General features: G+C 33.5%; 4 protein-coding genes across 7 annotated transcripts in view; 2 read left to right on the forward strand and 2 right to left on the reverse strand.

Annotated features, from left to right (window-relative positions):
• LOC134824625 (tripeptidyl-peptidase 1-like) overlaps positions 1 to 17,188 on the reverse strand; it is a 56,136-nt gene extending 38,948 nt beyond the window's left edge. Inside the window, exon 1 of the mRNA XM_063836578.1 lies at positions 17,168 to 17,188. The gene's annotated coding sequence lies outside the window, so the exon portion shown is untranslated. The remainder of the gene's footprint in view (positions 1 to 17,167) is intronic.
• LOC134824077 (protein-S-isoprenylcysteine O-methyltransferase-like) lies at positions 7 to 4,347 on the reverse strand. The gene is made up of 7 exons (XM_063835780.1): positions 4,250 to 4,347; positions 3,996 to 4,119; positions 3,661 to 3,753; positions 3,346 to 3,482; positions 2,983 to 3,105; positions 2,276 to 2,421; positions 7 to 1,365 (listed from the first exon to the last, which is right to left on the reverse strand). The coding sequence occupies exons 1-7, from the start codon at positions 4,328 to 4,330 to the stop codon at positions 1,215 to 1,217; spliced, it is 855 nt and encodes a 284-aa protein (XP_063691850.1). The 5' UTR covers positions 4,331 to 4,347; the 3' UTR covers positions 7 to 1,214.
• Positions 6,944 to 11,970, forward strand: LOC134824628 (uncharacterized). Its single transcript, XM_063836583.1, has 5 exons — positions 6,944 to 7,041; positions 7,819 to 7,944; positions 8,236 to 8,395; positions 8,549 to 8,663; positions 11,580 to 11,970. Exons 1-5 carry the CDS (start codon positions 6,975 to 6,977, stop codon positions 11,685 to 11,687), a joined length of 576 nt encoding a protein of 191 aa, XP_063692653.1. The 5' UTR covers positions 6,944 to 6,974; the 3' UTR covers positions 11,688 to 11,970.
• The window catches only part of LOC134824624 (uncharacterized), a 46,105-nt gene continuing 43,581 nt past the window's right edge, over positions 15,741 to 18,264 (forward strand). For 2 of the 4 annotated variants that reach the window (XM_063836576.1, XM_063836577.1), the window contains exon 1: positions 15,750 to 15,982. The gene's annotated coding sequence lies outside the window, so the exon portion shown is untranslated. Of the gene's footprint in view, positions 15,983 to 18,264 lie in introns of all 4 variants that reach the window. The other 2 variants (XM_063836571.1, XM_063836573.1) reach the window with 2 other exon arrangements.

Genomic DNA, 18,264 nt, shown 5'->3' on the forward strand with positions numbered 1-18,264 from the left:
CAGTAATTATAATGTAGAAAATTTCAAATATGAACTGTACAGAGAAAATATAAATGAATTTCTGATATTACAGTATATTAGTAAGTTTATCAACTGTTTTATAATCAAGAATATTAATTAAGAATATACGCTCGGTCGTGATTAACCGAAACAATGGATCTGTTGAAGCTTTTCCCCTAAAATGCACAAACGTTGAAATACGTCGAAATACGTCGAAAAACGCTGAAATACGTTGAAAAACGCTGAAATACGTTGAAAAACGCTGAAATAGGTAAAAATTCAAACACACCTAAAATTTTAAGAACTCATATTGAATAACTATTCATTCCATCAGCAACAACTGATGAGACGAGCTAGGAAAATAAGTTATATTAAAAATTTAATCATTACAGATCAAGGAAACACAATAGTATATATTACACTTAACAGCACACAGAACATTGGAATTCGACTAATAGTAGGAAGGCGACATAATTGACAAAAATATCAACAGGGTTTGGAAAAAGTTTGTAAATTTAAATTATTATGTTTCAATTATAATAATGATTTAAACTTTTATATTTATTATGTATTCCAGTGTAAAATTTGATTATATTCTAACTTTTTCTACCAAAAATCTACGTCACCTACCACTAGTCGAGTACAGCCTATTGCAGTATTGCACTAATAACATTCTAACAGTAGGATTCAACCTAGGACTCGATGAAATTAGGCTTTATTTGTATCAACCTTTCAGCGATAGAATCGCTTAGAATACTATTACTTTATTAATATAAATTATCAAACGGTATAAAGCCAAGAAAAGTTACATAGTTTAAATTACAAAGCGTAATTTTCTGGAGTTATCCCATCATACCCCTGATAATTGTCGAACGTTGCTTCAAACAATATATATAAACCCATTATACCACGAATAATTGACAAATACTGATTAAATAATATGAAGTAGAAAGTGAATCAACCACTTTTGCTGAGAGTAGATAGAATGGAATGTACAGCAGGGTTGGGTGGTATAATTATTGGCACGTAAACAATTTTCCGTGAATTTTAGGCTTACCCAAGCTTTCAAAAACGACCATTACTTGACTTCTGATGGTAAATCTTTTATACAAGTAAAGTTATGACCCGTTGAAAAACATTGATTTCGCCATAAAGTACACATAACAATTCAAACACGCCAATAATTCAGACACCCTGCTTTTATTGGTGGATCATCACTCATTCTTAACTTGGTTAAGGAATTCGTTGAATTCAGGAGAAATAGTGTAACCCTTGATTCCAGGTATTCCAATGCCAACTTGCTCTTTGTAGTCCCTGTATTCCGAACCAAAGAAGCGCAGCAGGTAGCACTCTTCTTCTTCGATCCTGCGATATTAGAGTTCGGGTCAGACGCTGTATGAATAAGAAGATATGGGACATAGGTATTCGAATTTCAGCTTTCCGCAACCTAAATTTCACTGTTTTTACTGCATTTTTCTTGAATGACCATCTTACAGGGTCACTGAGGATGGCACAAGACACGATTGAAGTACTCAAAGTTCTATTCCCAAAGAAAGCTTTCATATTTAACGGAAAATCATCAGAATATAAAAAGAAATTTTGGAAGATTTTGAAGAGGAGCTTTTCTGCCGTCCCCTTGACCGAGATTTCGCGGTTTTTACTGAAATTTTGACCAGTGACAAATCAGTGAGGTCGGCGAGCGTGACACAAGTCGCCATCAAGGTACTGGAAGCAGTATATCCGGAGAAAACTTTGATGCAATGGAAATTTTAAATATGTCCTCTAGAATGTATGTAGGGTGTTTCATAAATAATGTCCTGATTTTTTTAATTAGGAAATTTAAGGAGCAAAAAGCACGTACATGTGATTACACAGTCTTTATTACATAGCAATATTCAATAATTATATCCAGGTAAAGGTATTCACAAACAGTTTTGTTTTGACACGTGATTCTACTGGACTTGAATGGTCAGTGTTATTGAAGCTCATGCGTTAATCTCAATTCCCATGTCATAAATAACTTGGACACCCTCAACAACCTTTTCCATCGACAAAAAATAATGATAATAATCAATTTAATGACACCACTTTTAACATTTACTCAGCAGTGTTTAAACTATTCATCCCATAAATTACGTCGTCAAACAAGAAGGAGGGAGGTTTCCGATATTATGACTTTCATTTCAATACTTAAGGCGACGATGGGGAGAAAAGGAGAAAGGGGTTGGAAATATGTCCAAATTAATTTGATTTATAGATAGCCCCTAAGTCTCACCTCTCCTCGAAGAATTTCCAAGAAGCGTAAGCATATCCAATACTACAGACAGGATTACAAAGGAGGAGCTGTGTTCCAATGCTCCAGTAGAACCAGCCCGCGTAGGAAGGGTGCCGGGACAGGGAGTATATACCGCTTCTTACCAGCTGACGGGGTTAATTAGTTAATTAGTTAATTAGTTAATAATATTATGTTAATTAGTAGTGATTTTGATTTGAAACTTTTACAAAATATATAGGATCAATTAGTAATAACATAACGTTAATGAGTGATTGATTGATTATTAATTACATAGCATCAATAATGATTTTAAAATATCAATTAGTAGCTAAAAAACAATTAATTACTAATTTCATAACATAACCTAAATAACACTGTCATGATTGTAATTCTTAATAAAATATTCGTGTACCGGTGATATACCACTTGTAACCGGTAAGATATAAATACCTCAATCTACAGAGATAAAAGAAATTACATTACATTGTATTGCACGCTTAAATATCTGCCCAACCTTGATTTATCTTTTTTAAATCATTCGAGGTCTATTTTCACTTTGATAATAATAAATTGAAGTTTAATAACACTACTTTTAAGATAAAACTTTATATTTTTATATACTCAGCAGTGTTTAATCTAAACATCCCAGAAAAGTGAATAGGATAAGGACTGGTAACCGTGGTAACGTATGCCATAAAATCACGTACCTTGTGATCAGCTGCCTTCTTAGACTGAACCAGGTGGTCAAAGTTCTCCGCAGCAGTAATAATAGCTATCTTCCTTGTGAGATCCCCTGCAATTATCATCACTCCTCCAACATAACTCATGACCTGTCACGTGTTTGTAGTTTATAATGAGTTAATTAATTAATTAATTCGTACCAGACCTCAGTGATGATGTTTAAAATACATAATATATCTTCCCCATATTTTCACAAAACGCTCGGCTGAATTATATCTGAACTGACGAATACCGCAATTAATATCTTGATAACCACACTAATAATACTATTATAAATTGAAGAAAGCTGATAGCTTATTTGGATTACATTATATTTATAGGGAACTAACCGGGTAGAACTTGTCCTCCTCCAAGTTAACATACTCAATTAAGTATTCCACCATCCCTGCTGTTAGGGCTAGATGGTAAGCGGTTGAGTGGTTCAACAAGAATGAGTCCAAGGAGAGTTTGTTTTCTTTAAACAGAGCTGAAAAAAAGTTTAGATTAGTCAATGTCTGAGCCAAGAAAAATTTGAATTCGTGGATAAGATTTGACATGCATAAGGAAGAATTGATATTTTAAAAGCCCAGTTGCAGTTAGATGAACAATTTGATATATATTTTATAGAAAGGTCAACATTGAGGACAGAAAAATCAAGTAGTCACCTGTCAAGAGGTATTCCGTAATATGGAAAACAGAGAGACCGATGAAATATACTCCAAGTTGAGTGTGGAAGCTATATCTGCATAGCACAATACCTGGAATTTTATCATAATTTTAAATTAAACCTGGAAAAATTTAGGACGAAATGCTGAGATGAGAGTTCAATTATTTATCAATTAAAGGTTCTATGGATACAAATTGATCCGTTATTTCTTCAGAACAGGTAAAATATGTCGTTCAGCTCTTTACAGTAAGTAAGAGGTAAAATAAAACATGGTTTTATTTTATATTACATATTTAATATTATATTATATATTTAAAAACTACGACACTGTACCTGCAGAAGCTACAGCTCCAATAAAGTACGCTCTGTAGAGAACAGGGTGAGAAGGCTGGTTCACTAACAGGAACAGAGGCGCTACTGTGAAGATTATCCCAAATGTGTACCATAATACGTGTGCCTGAAAATTAACTTTTGGTGAGGTTCAGGTTACTTAATACATGAATATTTAAGTTACCAGTTCCTGGTTAGCGATTTGAAGTAAATTTCTATTATCAAGACAAATTTTCATGCAGCATATATCAACTTACCTCTGTTAATATAAGAAGGAGAGTACACAGTATAGGGTTCACATAAGAGATAAGAGCTATTGAAAACTGCTTACAAACCATTCTAGATAAAAGCAGATGTTTTGTTTTTGTTATATACACCACCATTTAGTTGACACAAGAAAGAAGCTAACCTCAAATATTTTTGGGAGTGTGAGTGGAAATGAGAATAAATGTGAATGGCAGTAGAGTAAGTGAAACCGTGATTTACTTTAGAATTTGGGGGATAAGAGGTTAGCAAATTATTGGGCCTTGGAGCTCAGCATATCAGGGTCTTAATGTAATCACAAGTAAATTGAAATTAAACAGTGTTCCTTTTAAGGTATCTGGTGACTAGACCCTCCCTATATGGCCATCACAAAAATACAAATGACTACGGCATAAGTGAATTATACAGTAATAATAATAGGCTGAAAAAATCAGCCTAAGTAACAGAGAATAACGTTGTGATACTTAATACTTACGATTGAGTTAAATAAATCAAATCGAATAATAATCACACTAATGTCATCACACATCATCATGCATGTTTCTGCACACATCATTTAATTTATATAAAATTGTAAGTTCAAAGATACAGTCCAAATCAAACTTTAGGAAACCAAGGCCCTTTTAATAGAAAGACTCACTAATTACAATATTTTTGGCTCAAAATTCTAACAATGTAATCAGAACTGTTCAAACTTTTTGATGATCACATAGATGCTACACGAGTAGATACAAGTAGATACTTAGAGATCCATTAAAATAATTTCAGTATCGAACAACAAAGCATATTGAATCGATAAAGAACAATGCTGAATGTAGCTACTGAAGGATAAAATGTAATAAGTACGATGGAAATTAGTATAAATTCCCTCTTCAGTGAGGATGTAAGATATAAAGATCGTTAGAAATCAGATTAGGCAACAACACAAAAATTACATATAGTGTAGTAGCTGTTCTTACGTGAAAAATGTAGCGCTCGATGTTTGTACTACGATTTAAATTTAATATGCAAAACATGCGCGGCGCAACTAAAATTTAAATTTCATTTTAAAATTTAATTTGTACATTTAGACCTTTTAATAATATTGAAAAAAATGTTCACAATGCATGCATCAAAAAACAAATAAAATTTTGCCTCAATTATTTTGGTCAATAAATATTTATATTTTTTGCATTTTATTTGGGAAAATAATCCGGTAATAGCAAATTTAATAATTAAGTCAAGATCAAGTCATACTAAATAATTTATTTCCATTTTATATATATATATTATTATTATTCATGTATTCATGTTGTCCATTGTTAATAAACTAACCCGGCGCGCGCTACTTCGTATAGCACTTGCCTCGGGCCATTTCGAGAAAAAAAGCAGCGCGCTACTTTGAACAAATTTAGACGAGTAACATCCGTCAAGTATTATATTTATGTATTTATGTAATTATGTATTCATGGAGGATTATGATATATCATAAATATTGTTTTCCATTATTGAATATACCTATACTAGTTAAGTTTTTATTGTTAAATGCTATTTATACTAATAATTTTGGAGAATTTCGATACTTTGACGCGCCGCGCGAACTATCATTCTTGCCTTGCATTGAAAATCGTAAATCGTTCTGCTTTGCAAAAATGATCCTAAAAGGTTGACGGACATCGTCAATCAATAATCAAGCTATAATCAAATTTTAAATTCGATTAATAAGCTGTAAAACTTGAATAATGATTACTTGACTGTCCAGTGACTTTTTTAAAACTATAACCTATGTACGGTATCCATTTTTTAATTTGGGCAGCGGTGATTGAATTTTCGAAACCCTAACCCTATAATTTGATCCCAATCCTAACCCTAATCCAATTCCTGACAAAAGCATTCGCTGAAACCCCGATTTGGAATCAGCGTCCGAAAATAAATTGGTTTATGTTGGTTTCAACTGACGCGACGGGGGCCCTTTTAAAAGAATATCGTAGATCGACTGAAAACTGATTTAGCACGCTCGGTAGGACTTAGTTGATTCGAGTTCTTTTTGGAGAAATTAGAGAAGCTCCCATCCCCTATACTTTTTCAGCTCATTGGCTTGATTAAATGCCACATTGCGTACTTATAAAAGTACCGGAACAGTGGTTAATTGCAGGGTCCAGTGATCCTCCCTCATTGAGATGGTGTCATCCCCATCATGTTCAAACATCCATTTGAGGTCAAAAATAAGTTATGTTTATTTCGTAAACAATACTTGGTATTGTTAACAGTGCATGGTACTGTATTTACACTATTTACACTGTAGGGTACACTAAAAAGGTTCAATAATGAAAACAACATTTTCGCCTGAGTTCACCGGCCACCAGTGTAGCATAGGCCTAATGTAATCCTTATGCTGGTGTTTGTGTCATGAGTAGGATTGAACTGATTTTAAGGAAGCTTTGTCCACAGTTGACAGACAGTGAGCCAATGCCCAATGACCCCCTTGGCCATTTTAGTACACCAACTTTTCCAATTCAAATCGCATGTTGAACAAATTGTGAATATATAGTCATTAAATTTGAGCGTGAAAAATTTCAAGCTTTAATTATGATGGTAGTTATGGGTACAATGATTGACAGAGCTCTTTTTGTGGCTTCCTCTCACTCAACAAAATCTAACTATTACATATAATAATATTAATGTTCATTTGTCTTCATATCTTTAAGCTAAAGAGGATGCTCCATACAAGCGAAGATAATGTCTGATGTTAGAAGGTTCTGCACTGATCTTACTCGTCTTCCATCCCCTGTTTACAAACCAATAAGTAAGCCTTTGTTAGATTTATTTGTTTAATTTAGCTTAATTATGAGATATAATCAAATGAATGTATATTTTTGAATTTTTAACATTTAATTTGATAATGCAGTATAAAGAAATTTTTAATTAGCACTGTATAGTTTAAGATATTTATATTAGCTTATTATAACCATTGATACAACGACCATAATTTTTCAACAGCTCTCCAATATCCATCTTTAAGTTGCATCTTATATCCTCAAACTACACAATTTAAACTTAGGCATATATATAGTGTAGACTTTCTGTCACAACAAGACTGTAACCCATAGTAACAAACACAAACAGAACCCCTAACGTCTGCTAACAATTTTCTTCTGATCCTCATATGAGCCCTGTCTCTAAAAACTCAACTGAACTAGCGTTTTGGTGTGTGCAAAAGCTTTCAGGCACGCACATTCCCTGCCCCGTTAGTTGCCTGTCCCTTCAAAATCAAACTTACAGTCAAGGACAAAAAGTCATACACCAAATGAGCATTATATTTTTATAAATTGTTTTACATCTCTTTACTCTGTAAAATGTGCTAAAAATTAAATTTGTTTCCTTGAAATTTGGCATGATCTATCGCTTATCAATTATAGTCCTGTTTAAAGAATTCTTTTAAGAAAGCATTTTAAAATTCGATTTAAAAAGCATGTTTTGCTTTGAATTATCGCTAATATATGCATATTAATGTTTAAAAACACCACTACAATTCCATGGACTTCCATTGCAAATTTGATTTAAACAATCTCTTATTTTTCAGATACAAATCAAGGAGTTTATGCAAGAGCAGTTCTTAAGGAAAATGCCAAATTTATGCTTGTCATGGAGAATGGCTCCAAGGAAGGCAAGGATCAGAATATAAAGCGTGCATTTTCTGCACAACCTGGTTAGAAGCAAACTTTTCTGTATTCTAAACAATTCACAGTTACCTGAATTTGAATAACAAGTTTATCAGTGTGAGGTTCTGATTATCTTGTTGAGTTCAATGAAACTGATATATCAGTTTATGTAGTACACTTGAAGTACAATTCTGGGATGTAATTTTGAACATGAAAAACACTATCTCTTCTATCTTAATATGAGAATTTAGAGATAACCAATAACGTTGACTTCCCCGATTAATAAATCCTACAACCAACCCTCTTAAATTGTTCTATGTAACAGATGAACCTCACAGGTAAGCATCGAGGAGTACGTCCAATGCACATGAGCACCCTTTGTTTGGAACATGATAATCCACCTCTTGCTGAGGTACCCTCTTACAGCAGACATTTTAACAGCAAGAAGGGACTACGCCCAGCTGCCAGATCGAGCCAGTATCCTTCACAGTTTATCAGGTTTGTTACTGATAACCGACAATCTGTTCTAACAACTTTACAATTAATATTAATTAATTATTATTATTAGATTTGATTAATTAATATTAAAACCTTTTAATGTATCAGTTCCAACTACTTTCACTTAAGATTAATCCATTACTCACCACACAGCCAGATATCGTTGGAACACAGTCCTAAAGGTAAGATAGAGTGCTCGGAGAACACAACCAACAAATCTACTTTCCAGCATTGGCCGGAGCCACATGTCCGGAGTTGCTCAAGAGAGGTTTTTCGAATAAATTTTCAAAATTTTTTATATTTTTTTGTAATATTGCCTCTTTCAAGAAAAATTATGACCTGATTGCTCGGAACTTTTTCCGATTTCTGTCACCGGGGAAATGTCTGAGACCAACTTGATCTGACTGTCGTATCAGCTTCTAATGATAGTGACGTATTATTTTATCCATGTTCATGTTATAAGTTTGCACAGTTTAGTTTTATGGCGATAAAAAATCAACTTTTTGTACCGCTGTATTGTATGCATGGTAACTGTAACCATTTTGACTCTATTTTCAATTTTATAGACTGTGATCATGTTGCTTGTTGGTGGTTATTAACAACTATAGAGATCACTGAAATCAATCTATCAAGATGATTTATTATATATAGAGAGATTCAAATGATTACCAATTTTCACAATGTATTCATATTTCTGGTGACAGAAAGTCTACTTTTTTTAAATTGAGTTACTTGTGTCTATAGAATAAAAGTCTTTATTAAATCTGTAAAATCTGTAAATAATATCATGCTACGATATTGTCTACATGCTGAGAAGAAAGTTAAAATTTACTGTCAGAGAGATTTAAATTCTTTATAACTCGAGCAATTTCAGTTAATCTATTTATATTTTGAATGGTATGTTGGTATTGGTATGGTTTCTTCATGGGATCAAATAGGCATATTCCACACACATGTAATGCTCGATAACAATTTTAATTTTTTGGATTTATAAAATATTTTGTTGGCATTTCTTGCTTCACAAATTTCAGTACTGTTGAGTAAATCCTTCTGGTTTATGTCAAGCAAAGATTTACCACGTATAGCTATATCGGGAGTCCGTTAATCTGATCGACTATGAGGTGTTAATGATAAGTTAATAATTAATTTAAATAACGTTGATAATTTAATATAATAGCGGTGGATACAAAGGAACTACATTTTACAATTATCTACTTTAAAATCGAGTGTGTATCAGCTTGAATAGTTCTCCCACGTAACTATTTAGTGTAACTGGATAGCTCAATTGAGCACAGAGGTATTTGCAAAGTTATTTCCGAAGGTATTGAATGAAAAATTAAATGAGTTGCTATATAATTGAAATGAAGTTTGACCTATTAAAATTAAATATTTTATTTAAAAAAGGCCGGAGTGATAAAATGTTAACCTACTCTTCGTGCAAATCCTGTAATATCACTGCAATATAAGGCCTGTAACTGCTAATATGGTGGCTACTTATTAGTAACTGCTTACTCGATAACACCTGTAAATTATTATACAGTGAGATGAACACCTGTAACTTATTATACAGTGAGATGAACACCTGTAACCACTCATTACTGATAGCGCCTGTAACTAACCAGTAACCATGATATAATAAGTTTAATATTAAGTGTAACGTACGTGTATTTCAGAGGAACAAGGAGAATATAAGGAGTATAATAATTAATAACACGTGTGTATTTCAGAGGAACAAGGAGAATATAAGGAGTATAATAACACGTGTGTATTCCAGAGGAACAAGGAGAATATAAGAAGTATAATAACACGTGTGTATTTCAGAGGAACAAGGAGAATATAAGGAGTATAATAACAAGTGTGTATTTCAGAGGAACAAGGAGAATATAAGGAGTATAATAACACGTGTGTATTCCAGAGGAACAAGGAGAATATAAGGAGTATAATAACACGTGTGTATTTCAGAGGAACAAGGAGAATATGAGCCGTATAATAACACGTGTGTATTTCAGAGGAACAAGGAGAATATAAGGAGTATAATAACACGTGTGTATTTCAGAGGAACAAGGAGAATATAAGGAGTATAATAACACGTGTGTATTTCAGAGGAACAAGGAGAATATAAGGAGTATAATAACACGTGTGTATTTCAGAGGAACAAGGAGAATATGAGGAGTATAATAACACGTGTGTATTTCAGATGAACAAGGAGAATATAAGGAGAATAATAACACGTGTGTATTTCAGAGGAACAAGGAGAATATAAGGAGTATAATAACACCTGTGTATTTCTGAGGAACAAGGAGAATATAAGAAGTATAATAACACGTGTGTATTTCAGAGGAACAAGGATAATATAAGGAGTATAATAACACGTGTGTATTTCAGAGGAACAAGGATAATATAAGGAGTATAATAACACGTGTGTATTTCTGAGGAACAAGGAGAATATGAGCCGTATAATAACACGTGTGTATTTCAGAGGAACAAGGAGAATATAAGGAGTATAATAACACGTGTGTATTTCAGAGGAACAAGGAGAATATAAGGAGTATAATAACACGTGTGTATTTCAGAGGAACAAGGAGAATATAAGGAGTATAATAACACGTGTGTATTTCAGAGGAACAAGGAGAATATAAGGAGTATAATAACACGTGTGTATTTCAGAAGAACAAGGAGAATATAAGGAGTATAATAACACGTGTGTATTTCAGAGGAACAAGGAGAATATAAGGAGTATAATAACACGTGTGTATTTCAGAGGAACAAGGAGAATATAAGGAGTATAATGACACGTGTGTATTTCAGAGGAACAAGGAGAATATAAGGAGTATAATAACACGTGTGTATTTCAGAAGAACAAGGAGAATATAAGGAGTATAATAACACGTGTGTATTTCAGAGGAACAAGGAGAATATAAGGAGTATAATAACACGTGTGTATTTCAGAGGAACAAGGAGAATATAAGGAGTATAATAACACGTGTGTATTTCAGAGGAACAAGGAGAATATAAGGAGTATAATAACACGTGTGTATTTCAGAGGAAGAAGGAGAATATAAGGAGTATAATAACACGTGTGTATTTCAGAGGAACAAGGAGAATATGAGGAGTATAATAACACGTGTGTATTTCAGAGGAACAAGGAGAATATAAGGAGTATAATAACACGTGTGTATTTCAGAGGAACAAGGAGAATATGAGGAGTGGAGTGGATGGAGCAGAGGTTGTTTATGAAACTCTCTTTCCCACAATGTACTCCAGCACCTACGATAAGAGCTTTCATCAGTAGCTTGTTGTTTAGTCACGTGATCCCCCGGCTCACGTGATCTCTCCTGATGAATAGGACTGTTGAACGGGTATTGGGGAAATAGGCTAAAATTTGTAACGGGACTGTTTTAAAATTAGGATGTAGCTTTCAACCAAAATTGTTGTATTTTGTAAAATCTGGAGCTCTATAATAATATTGCTTTTTTCAGTGAGATGCTGTTATAACCCACATTTAGTCACAACATTATAACATTCCCACTTTTAGTACGAGTCAATATGATTACAGGATCTCATCTAATATGAGCTAATATGGACACGTTCATAAAAAGGTGGCACTAGAGATTGATTTTTCACTGCCAAAATTGTGTGAAGCATTTTAAAATACTTGTATCTCAAGGAGTATGCTATGAAAGTTAACCAAATTTTAATATGTGGTCCAAAAAGATTCAAATGTCACATAATTAAGTCATTCATCTCTTTATATCTGTTAATTGTGCAGATATGAGCCAGAAATCACAAAATATTCATTTCTTGCACCTCTAATGATGAATTTACATTCTGTGAGTGTGTCCTGCTTCTCAATGCGATTATTGAACCTTTTTGAGATAGTTGAGTGTTAAAAGTGCAAAGAGTCACCGGTTAAATGTGGAGTTACGATGCAATTATCACACACAGGGTTAATTCTGACTAATTATTTTAGAATGATGAATGTGATATGAATATCAACGGAATGATTGTAATAATGAACTCTATCGATCACAATTATAGCATGCTAACTAATATTTAGAGAATTTAGATGGTTAAAAGTGCCATAATGAGTCAAAAATCACATAAATGAGCATGTATTGAAATTATGCTGTATCAGGGGAATGAATCACTTTTTGGCTCTATATCAGGTTGGTATTCATAGTAAATCTGCAGTGATTTGTTGTGACACTTGTTTATGGTCATGGAGAAGTTCGTTATTAGAGTAATAGTGGAATCAATAATCACAAAACACTGATTTTAAACTGAGTAAACTAGGCAAGTACTTTTACTACTCAAGCCATGATAATTTTGTCTCCATAATGTGAGAAATGAATCAATCAGTAACGTATAATACTTAATTGAATTTTTGAAATGTGATTTTCGATTCATTACCTTTCCTTTCAAAATGTCATTACAACTTGAACATTACATATGATTCAATTGTCACACTTTAAAGAAAATTACATATTTGGTAGCTCGATTTATGTGATTTTTGAATCATTTAGCACCAAGATCAAAAATTATCGCTCAAAGACCTTCAATATGGTATAAGCTTAGACATAGATTCAAAAATCACATAATAAGAATCATAGAATGGACATAAATTGTCATATCGTGCACTTAATTTAAGGCTTACTATAGTGTGACTTAATAGCGCACCTTTAACGAAAATGTGACTTTTGAATCATATTAACTGGTTTTAATACTATTTAATACTATTTTGTACCCTAAAAAATGATAGAAAGCCAATAAAAACGTTAGATGATTCAATAATCACTGCTCAAAATAGGCTCATTTCCAACGTTTAAGTTGTGATTTTTGACTCATTTTGGCACCAATAACAATTTCAGATAAGACATTCCATTCCTTACATGCATTATAGTCACCATATCAATTTTGGCTTCTTTGTGAATAGTACTTTTCAGATTATCTAGTGTTGATTCATCTTGCATTTCTAATTGTGTGACTTTTGACTCATTGGCACACTAATAACGATAACTCCTGTGACATATGCACTAGAGACTCCGTGATTTCAGGATCATGAAATTTAATCGAATTTCTAAAGGTATAGATAGATATATCAACCAACAAAGAGCAATGACTATTTTTAAAACGCATTTAAAAAAATCAATCTCTAGTGCCACCTTTTTTTGAACGTGTCCATATAATAATGTCACCTGTAAGACTTGATTACCCTGCACGGTGATTCTGCTAAAAGTTACATGCAACAATCATTGCTAGTGCTGGAAGTGCATCCTAGATTCGATCATGTTGTAAGCAGAATTATGCAGGGGAGTCAGGGGGCTGAGAGATTATAATCTAACGTATATATACGTTATATAATAGGTTAGGTACTTACGGAGATGCCATTATGATGTGGCTGCTGAGCTTACGATATTTGGGTATTGTCCATAATTTGTATCTTAAGTTTCATCTTAAGATTTAAATGGATGATTTGTTTTAGATAAGATTTTATAAGAGGCATAATGTATTTATATGAAAATTACACCTTGAATCAAAATATGTCATATCTATCATGTAGCATACATATCACGTGACAAATATTTTTGTCGAATAGACAAATTTGTTAAGATTTAAAGATTTTTGATTATTATTATTTGGTGGTTGTGGATAGTTAATAAAGTCAGATTTTTTCCCGATCCATGACTCGTGCCGAAGGCACAAAAGAGTCAAGGACAAGGGTTAGCGATCGAGGTTTTTTTTGTATATGGTAGCTTTGCGACCGAGCGTGCGTGCGTGCGTGCGTGCGTACGTGCCTGCGAGCAATGTTATCGCCCACGTGACTACCTGCGCAAAGTTATTTTGCGTGATAATCTGAATTATATAATTGTTGGCGCGCGGCGCTGAACCAACCAAGTACATTATTAATTTCATCATGTACGTATCCCACTAGGCACTAATTGATAGCATATTATTATTATTTTGAGTTAGTATTACTATTTTGCACAGATCCGTGTCAGGTTGCATAAACAATAAACATATGGTTACATAGAAGTATACACGATTTTCAAATTCAATATAGAATTATATTAACTGGGCGGCGCTCGGCAGTCGGCATGTCACTTCGCCATATTTGCATGTTTATATAAACAGTAAAGACTGGGCCGTCCCCAGGTTGTATGGAATATGATAAATACGCCATCACGGATCGGGAAATTGAGCGGCCATCCACAAAAGAAAAGCGGCCGCATTTCTTGTTAGCTTAAAGGATTGTTATTTTCTACTTTCCAGTATATTGATTCTATCGATGAAATGCATTTTATTTTGATCTCATCAATATTTATCCCTTATTTTATGAGCTGTTAATAGGGTGTGTACAAACTTTTGTAACAAGTTGAAAGGTTTTTGTTTATAAAATTGCTGTAGATTTTATACCGGATATATCAATAATTATGCCATTTAGAGTTTTTTATTCATTAGTTGTTTTATTTCAGCAGTGTTTAAAATTGAGTTTACAACAACAAATAATTTAATCGAAATACAAAAAAAACAGGTCTTTCTGTATCTAGAGATTCTGAGGAACTCAACAATCCAATGATAGGCAGATAAGCTTAATTCAGCCTAAAGAGCTAAAGGACGCAACTGCCGATGTAAATAAATCGCATACAATCAAAATTATGCAATCAAAATCACTATATAGTATACACCCACGATCATATTATATGATCAAAACACAAAGCTTTGAAATATACTTTTTCTGTTTGAGATTTGAATAACGTGGTAACACGACATCTGTCCGACAGCGACATCTGTCCGACAGCACTATTTTCTTGTGTTTGAAGTGATATCTCAAATTTGGCACATAGAAATTCACCCAAACTTAGAAACTTGCACTAATTATTATTTGTCTTATTTGTCTTATATAGCTATCTTACTATCTAGAGAATTTCAATAAAATCGTATCGTTGGGTCTCCAGATATATGCCTTGGAACCACTGCAAAACACCGAATTGGAGATATTTTGTGTGTTTAAGGTGATATCTCAAATTTGGCACATAGAAACTCGCTCAAACTTACACAGATTATCCGTCCTATAACCACCATACTTAATGGAAAGTTTCAAAAAATCGTACGGTAGGATCCGACATAAACTATTGTCCGAATAACCTATTTTCTGAGTCGGACAGATGTCGCTGTCGGACAGATCTCGCCCAATCGAATAACGTTACTGTAATGTTCCAAATTATATTTTAAATGTTCAAAATGTTCACACATTATTCTCAAATGAAGCAATGATAGCTTTAATCATCAAGATAAAGATAAAATAGTTTTATTTGAAGAGCTATCACGGGAGAGAAACCCTTAACATTGCACCCTGATCTTGCATGATGTGATTTACTATCTCCCAATAGAAACAGAATGCTCCAACACGACTGATGAAACATTACCAATTTTATGGTGTGCTTTAAAGTTCTGATGGTCCAGAACTCTCCTCGCAATCTTCAGCACTTTCCTCAGCACTTTCCTCAGCACACTCTTCAGCACACTCTTCAGCACTTTCAGCACTCTGATCGTCTAGACAGTCTAGAGGGAGTCTCGTAGCATTAGGTTTGCGCTGTTTTTGTTTGTTTGTTCGTGTGTTAGTTGCTCTTATGGTGAGTTTTTGTGTGATTATTGAATGTTCTACATTGGGTATTATTATGTGGCTTTTCATCAAGATGAATTAATACCCCACTTATTATAATTGGCGGTTTAAAACCTTTGTTATCTTAATATTTAATCAATTAATATCGCGATATTGAAAGTATTAATTACATGAAAATTACACATGTCTGAAACATCACACAGTATATCCAACATCCATTATATAATCTAAACTATAATATCCTCTGTTCACAACAATATTCACTCCATTCATAACATGATGGCTTTATCTGTACGGGATGTCTGTTGATAAAACATATCTGTTAAATTCTCCTAAACTTTTTAAAGACTGTGTCAGTAAGTCGGTAACAAGTGCAATTGAGTCAAGATTGGTAACTTTAAAACGTATGGTGTATCTATCTTACTCAGTTACTTAACTTTTAAACTTCTAACATATCTTTAAAACTTACTTAAGATATATCTTGTTGTTTTGACTAGGTTTTCTTGTAACCGTGCTCTGTGGTAAAACTGATAGCATGTATCAGATAGCAAGGTAACAATGGAGTTTATTGTGCGGTGATATTTAGATGCTAGAAACTATCCCGAGATATAGAATTTTTCCAGATTTGTGAGGTTTGCGAGCGCGGTTGTCATGGAAACGGCACACCTAAATTTTCGAATCTTTCAAAAAAATTTGTTGGTTACTATTTACGTCTATGGGGATGTACAAAAAACTTTCCAAGATGATCGGACGAAAAAGTGAAAATTCAGGTTAGTGCGGTGATATTTAGATGCAGCGAAACTATCGGACTGCGATGAATGAGGACTTACCTCCCCATGGCAACATTAAATATATCGACTCCGGTACATCGCTTAAAACTCTTGTAACAAAATGAACTGGGATATTGTATTCAAGATTGACAAAGTAGTAAAAGTGATGTGCTAGGTAATATTATATTGAACCAATCGAATTATTTGCATTGGTTTTCAAATATTTTGTATCGTGTTTTTCTTAAATTTGGGGAACGACAATTAACTTTACGGGCAGTATATTAGGACGCAATGAAACTATCGGACTACGATATATGGGCCATGGGGACTTGCTACCCCATGGCAACATTAAAATATATTGATTCTGTTACATCGTTTCCTCAAATTATTTGTTATATAGTAGTGTTGAAAGTATTAAATACTTATATAATGGAGGCAGGGGCATAATGAATGAAATATGTTTCTAAAATTATTTGAATTTTCAGTTTTCTTGTGCGATTTCCAGCCAATGCGTGTCATCAAAACTGATTAGCATTTCGTATTTGTTGCAATTTATCGTACTTGAATTTTCATTATTTCACTTTCCATTCCAACGAGCTTGAAGGCCTAGAACAATCACTGTGCAATGAACATAATGTGGAAGATTTAAACGTAATAGTGATAATAGCAAGTATCATTCTTGTCAAACAATTTTGTGATTTAAAAACGCGAGCTCAAGCGTGCAGGAGATACGGATAGAATTGTCAGCATTCTTAAAATTGTTAAGATTCTTAACATTGTTAGCATTCTTAACATTATCAGCATTCTGATCATGCGATATGCACATGTTTTAAATTTTGAACTGCTCAGATTAATGATGATATTTTGATCATGGTTGATCGTGGAATGGTTGGCATGGGAAACCACAATTGTGTTTAGAGAGCGTTCACATATTACGTCAGCAAGTTGCTGGCCATTTTTACCCCTCCCGATCCCCCCTCCGTCAGCAATCATCAGCATTAACCGAAATGGCCGCAATAAATCGGGGTTTGCGGTAAATCGGGGCAGGTTAAATTAGGGTTTTACTGTAACAGTGTACCAAACAATTTAAACAGACGAATTCCACTAGGAGTAAGGGTCGGTATTGTAATAACAATTACGTTGCTACGAAGATACTTACCGTTACATGTAATCATTTAGCATTTGTCACTTTGTTTAAATCATCCAGATTATCATTTATCCTATTATCTTTGATTTAACTGCATTTTAACTAGGATATCAAAACGGAATGAATATTCAAAATTCAATTTTAATGTATACCAATGCATGATTCATATTCGATCATACACTTCAGTTCATTAAGGCATTAAGTGTTATGCAGCTGCAATATAAATAGATAAATACACTGCTATACAGGTAGCTAAGGATGACCTTTTAGTATTCCAAATCGTCATGGCAACCTATACCAGTATTACCGTCGCATTTAATTTCATTTA

Source organism: Bolinopsis microptera, chromosome 12 (genome assembly GCF_026151205.1).
Source record: "Bolinopsis microptera isolate Bmic1 chromosome 12, MBARI_Bmic_1.0, whole genome shotgun sequence".
Lineage (NCBI taxonomy): Eukaryota > Metazoa > Ctenophora > Tentaculata > Lobata > Bolinopsidae > Bolinopsis > Bolinopsis microptera.

Excerpts from the sequence above, each read along its gene's own strand:
- LOC134824628 (XM_063836583.1), top strand. The coding sequence starts at position 6,975 with ATGTCTGATGTTAGAAGGTTCTGCACTGATCTTACTCGTCTTCCATCC. Across the intron at positions 7,042-7,818 it reads CCCTGTTTACAAACCAATAA|ATACAAATCAAGGAGTTTAT; the intron begins GTAAGCCTTTGT and ends CTTATTTTTCAG. Across the intron at positions 8,664-11,579 it reads TCCGGAGTTGCTCAAGAGAG|AGGAACAAGGAGAATATGAG; the intron begins GTTTTTCGAATA and ends TGTGTATTTCAG.
- LOC134824077 (XM_063835780.1), bottom strand. The coding sequence starts at position 4,330 with ATGGTTTGTAAGCAGTTTTCAATAGCTCTTATCTCTTATGTGAACCCT. Across the intron at positions 4,120-4,249 it reads TCCTTCTTATATTAACAGAG|GCACACGTATTATGGTACAC; the intron begins GTAAGTTGATAT and ends GTTAATTTTCAG. Across the intron at positions 3,483-3,660 it reads TACGGAATACCTCTTGACAG|CTCTGTTTAAAGAAAACAAA; the intron begins GTGACTACTTGA and ends ACTTTTTTTCAG.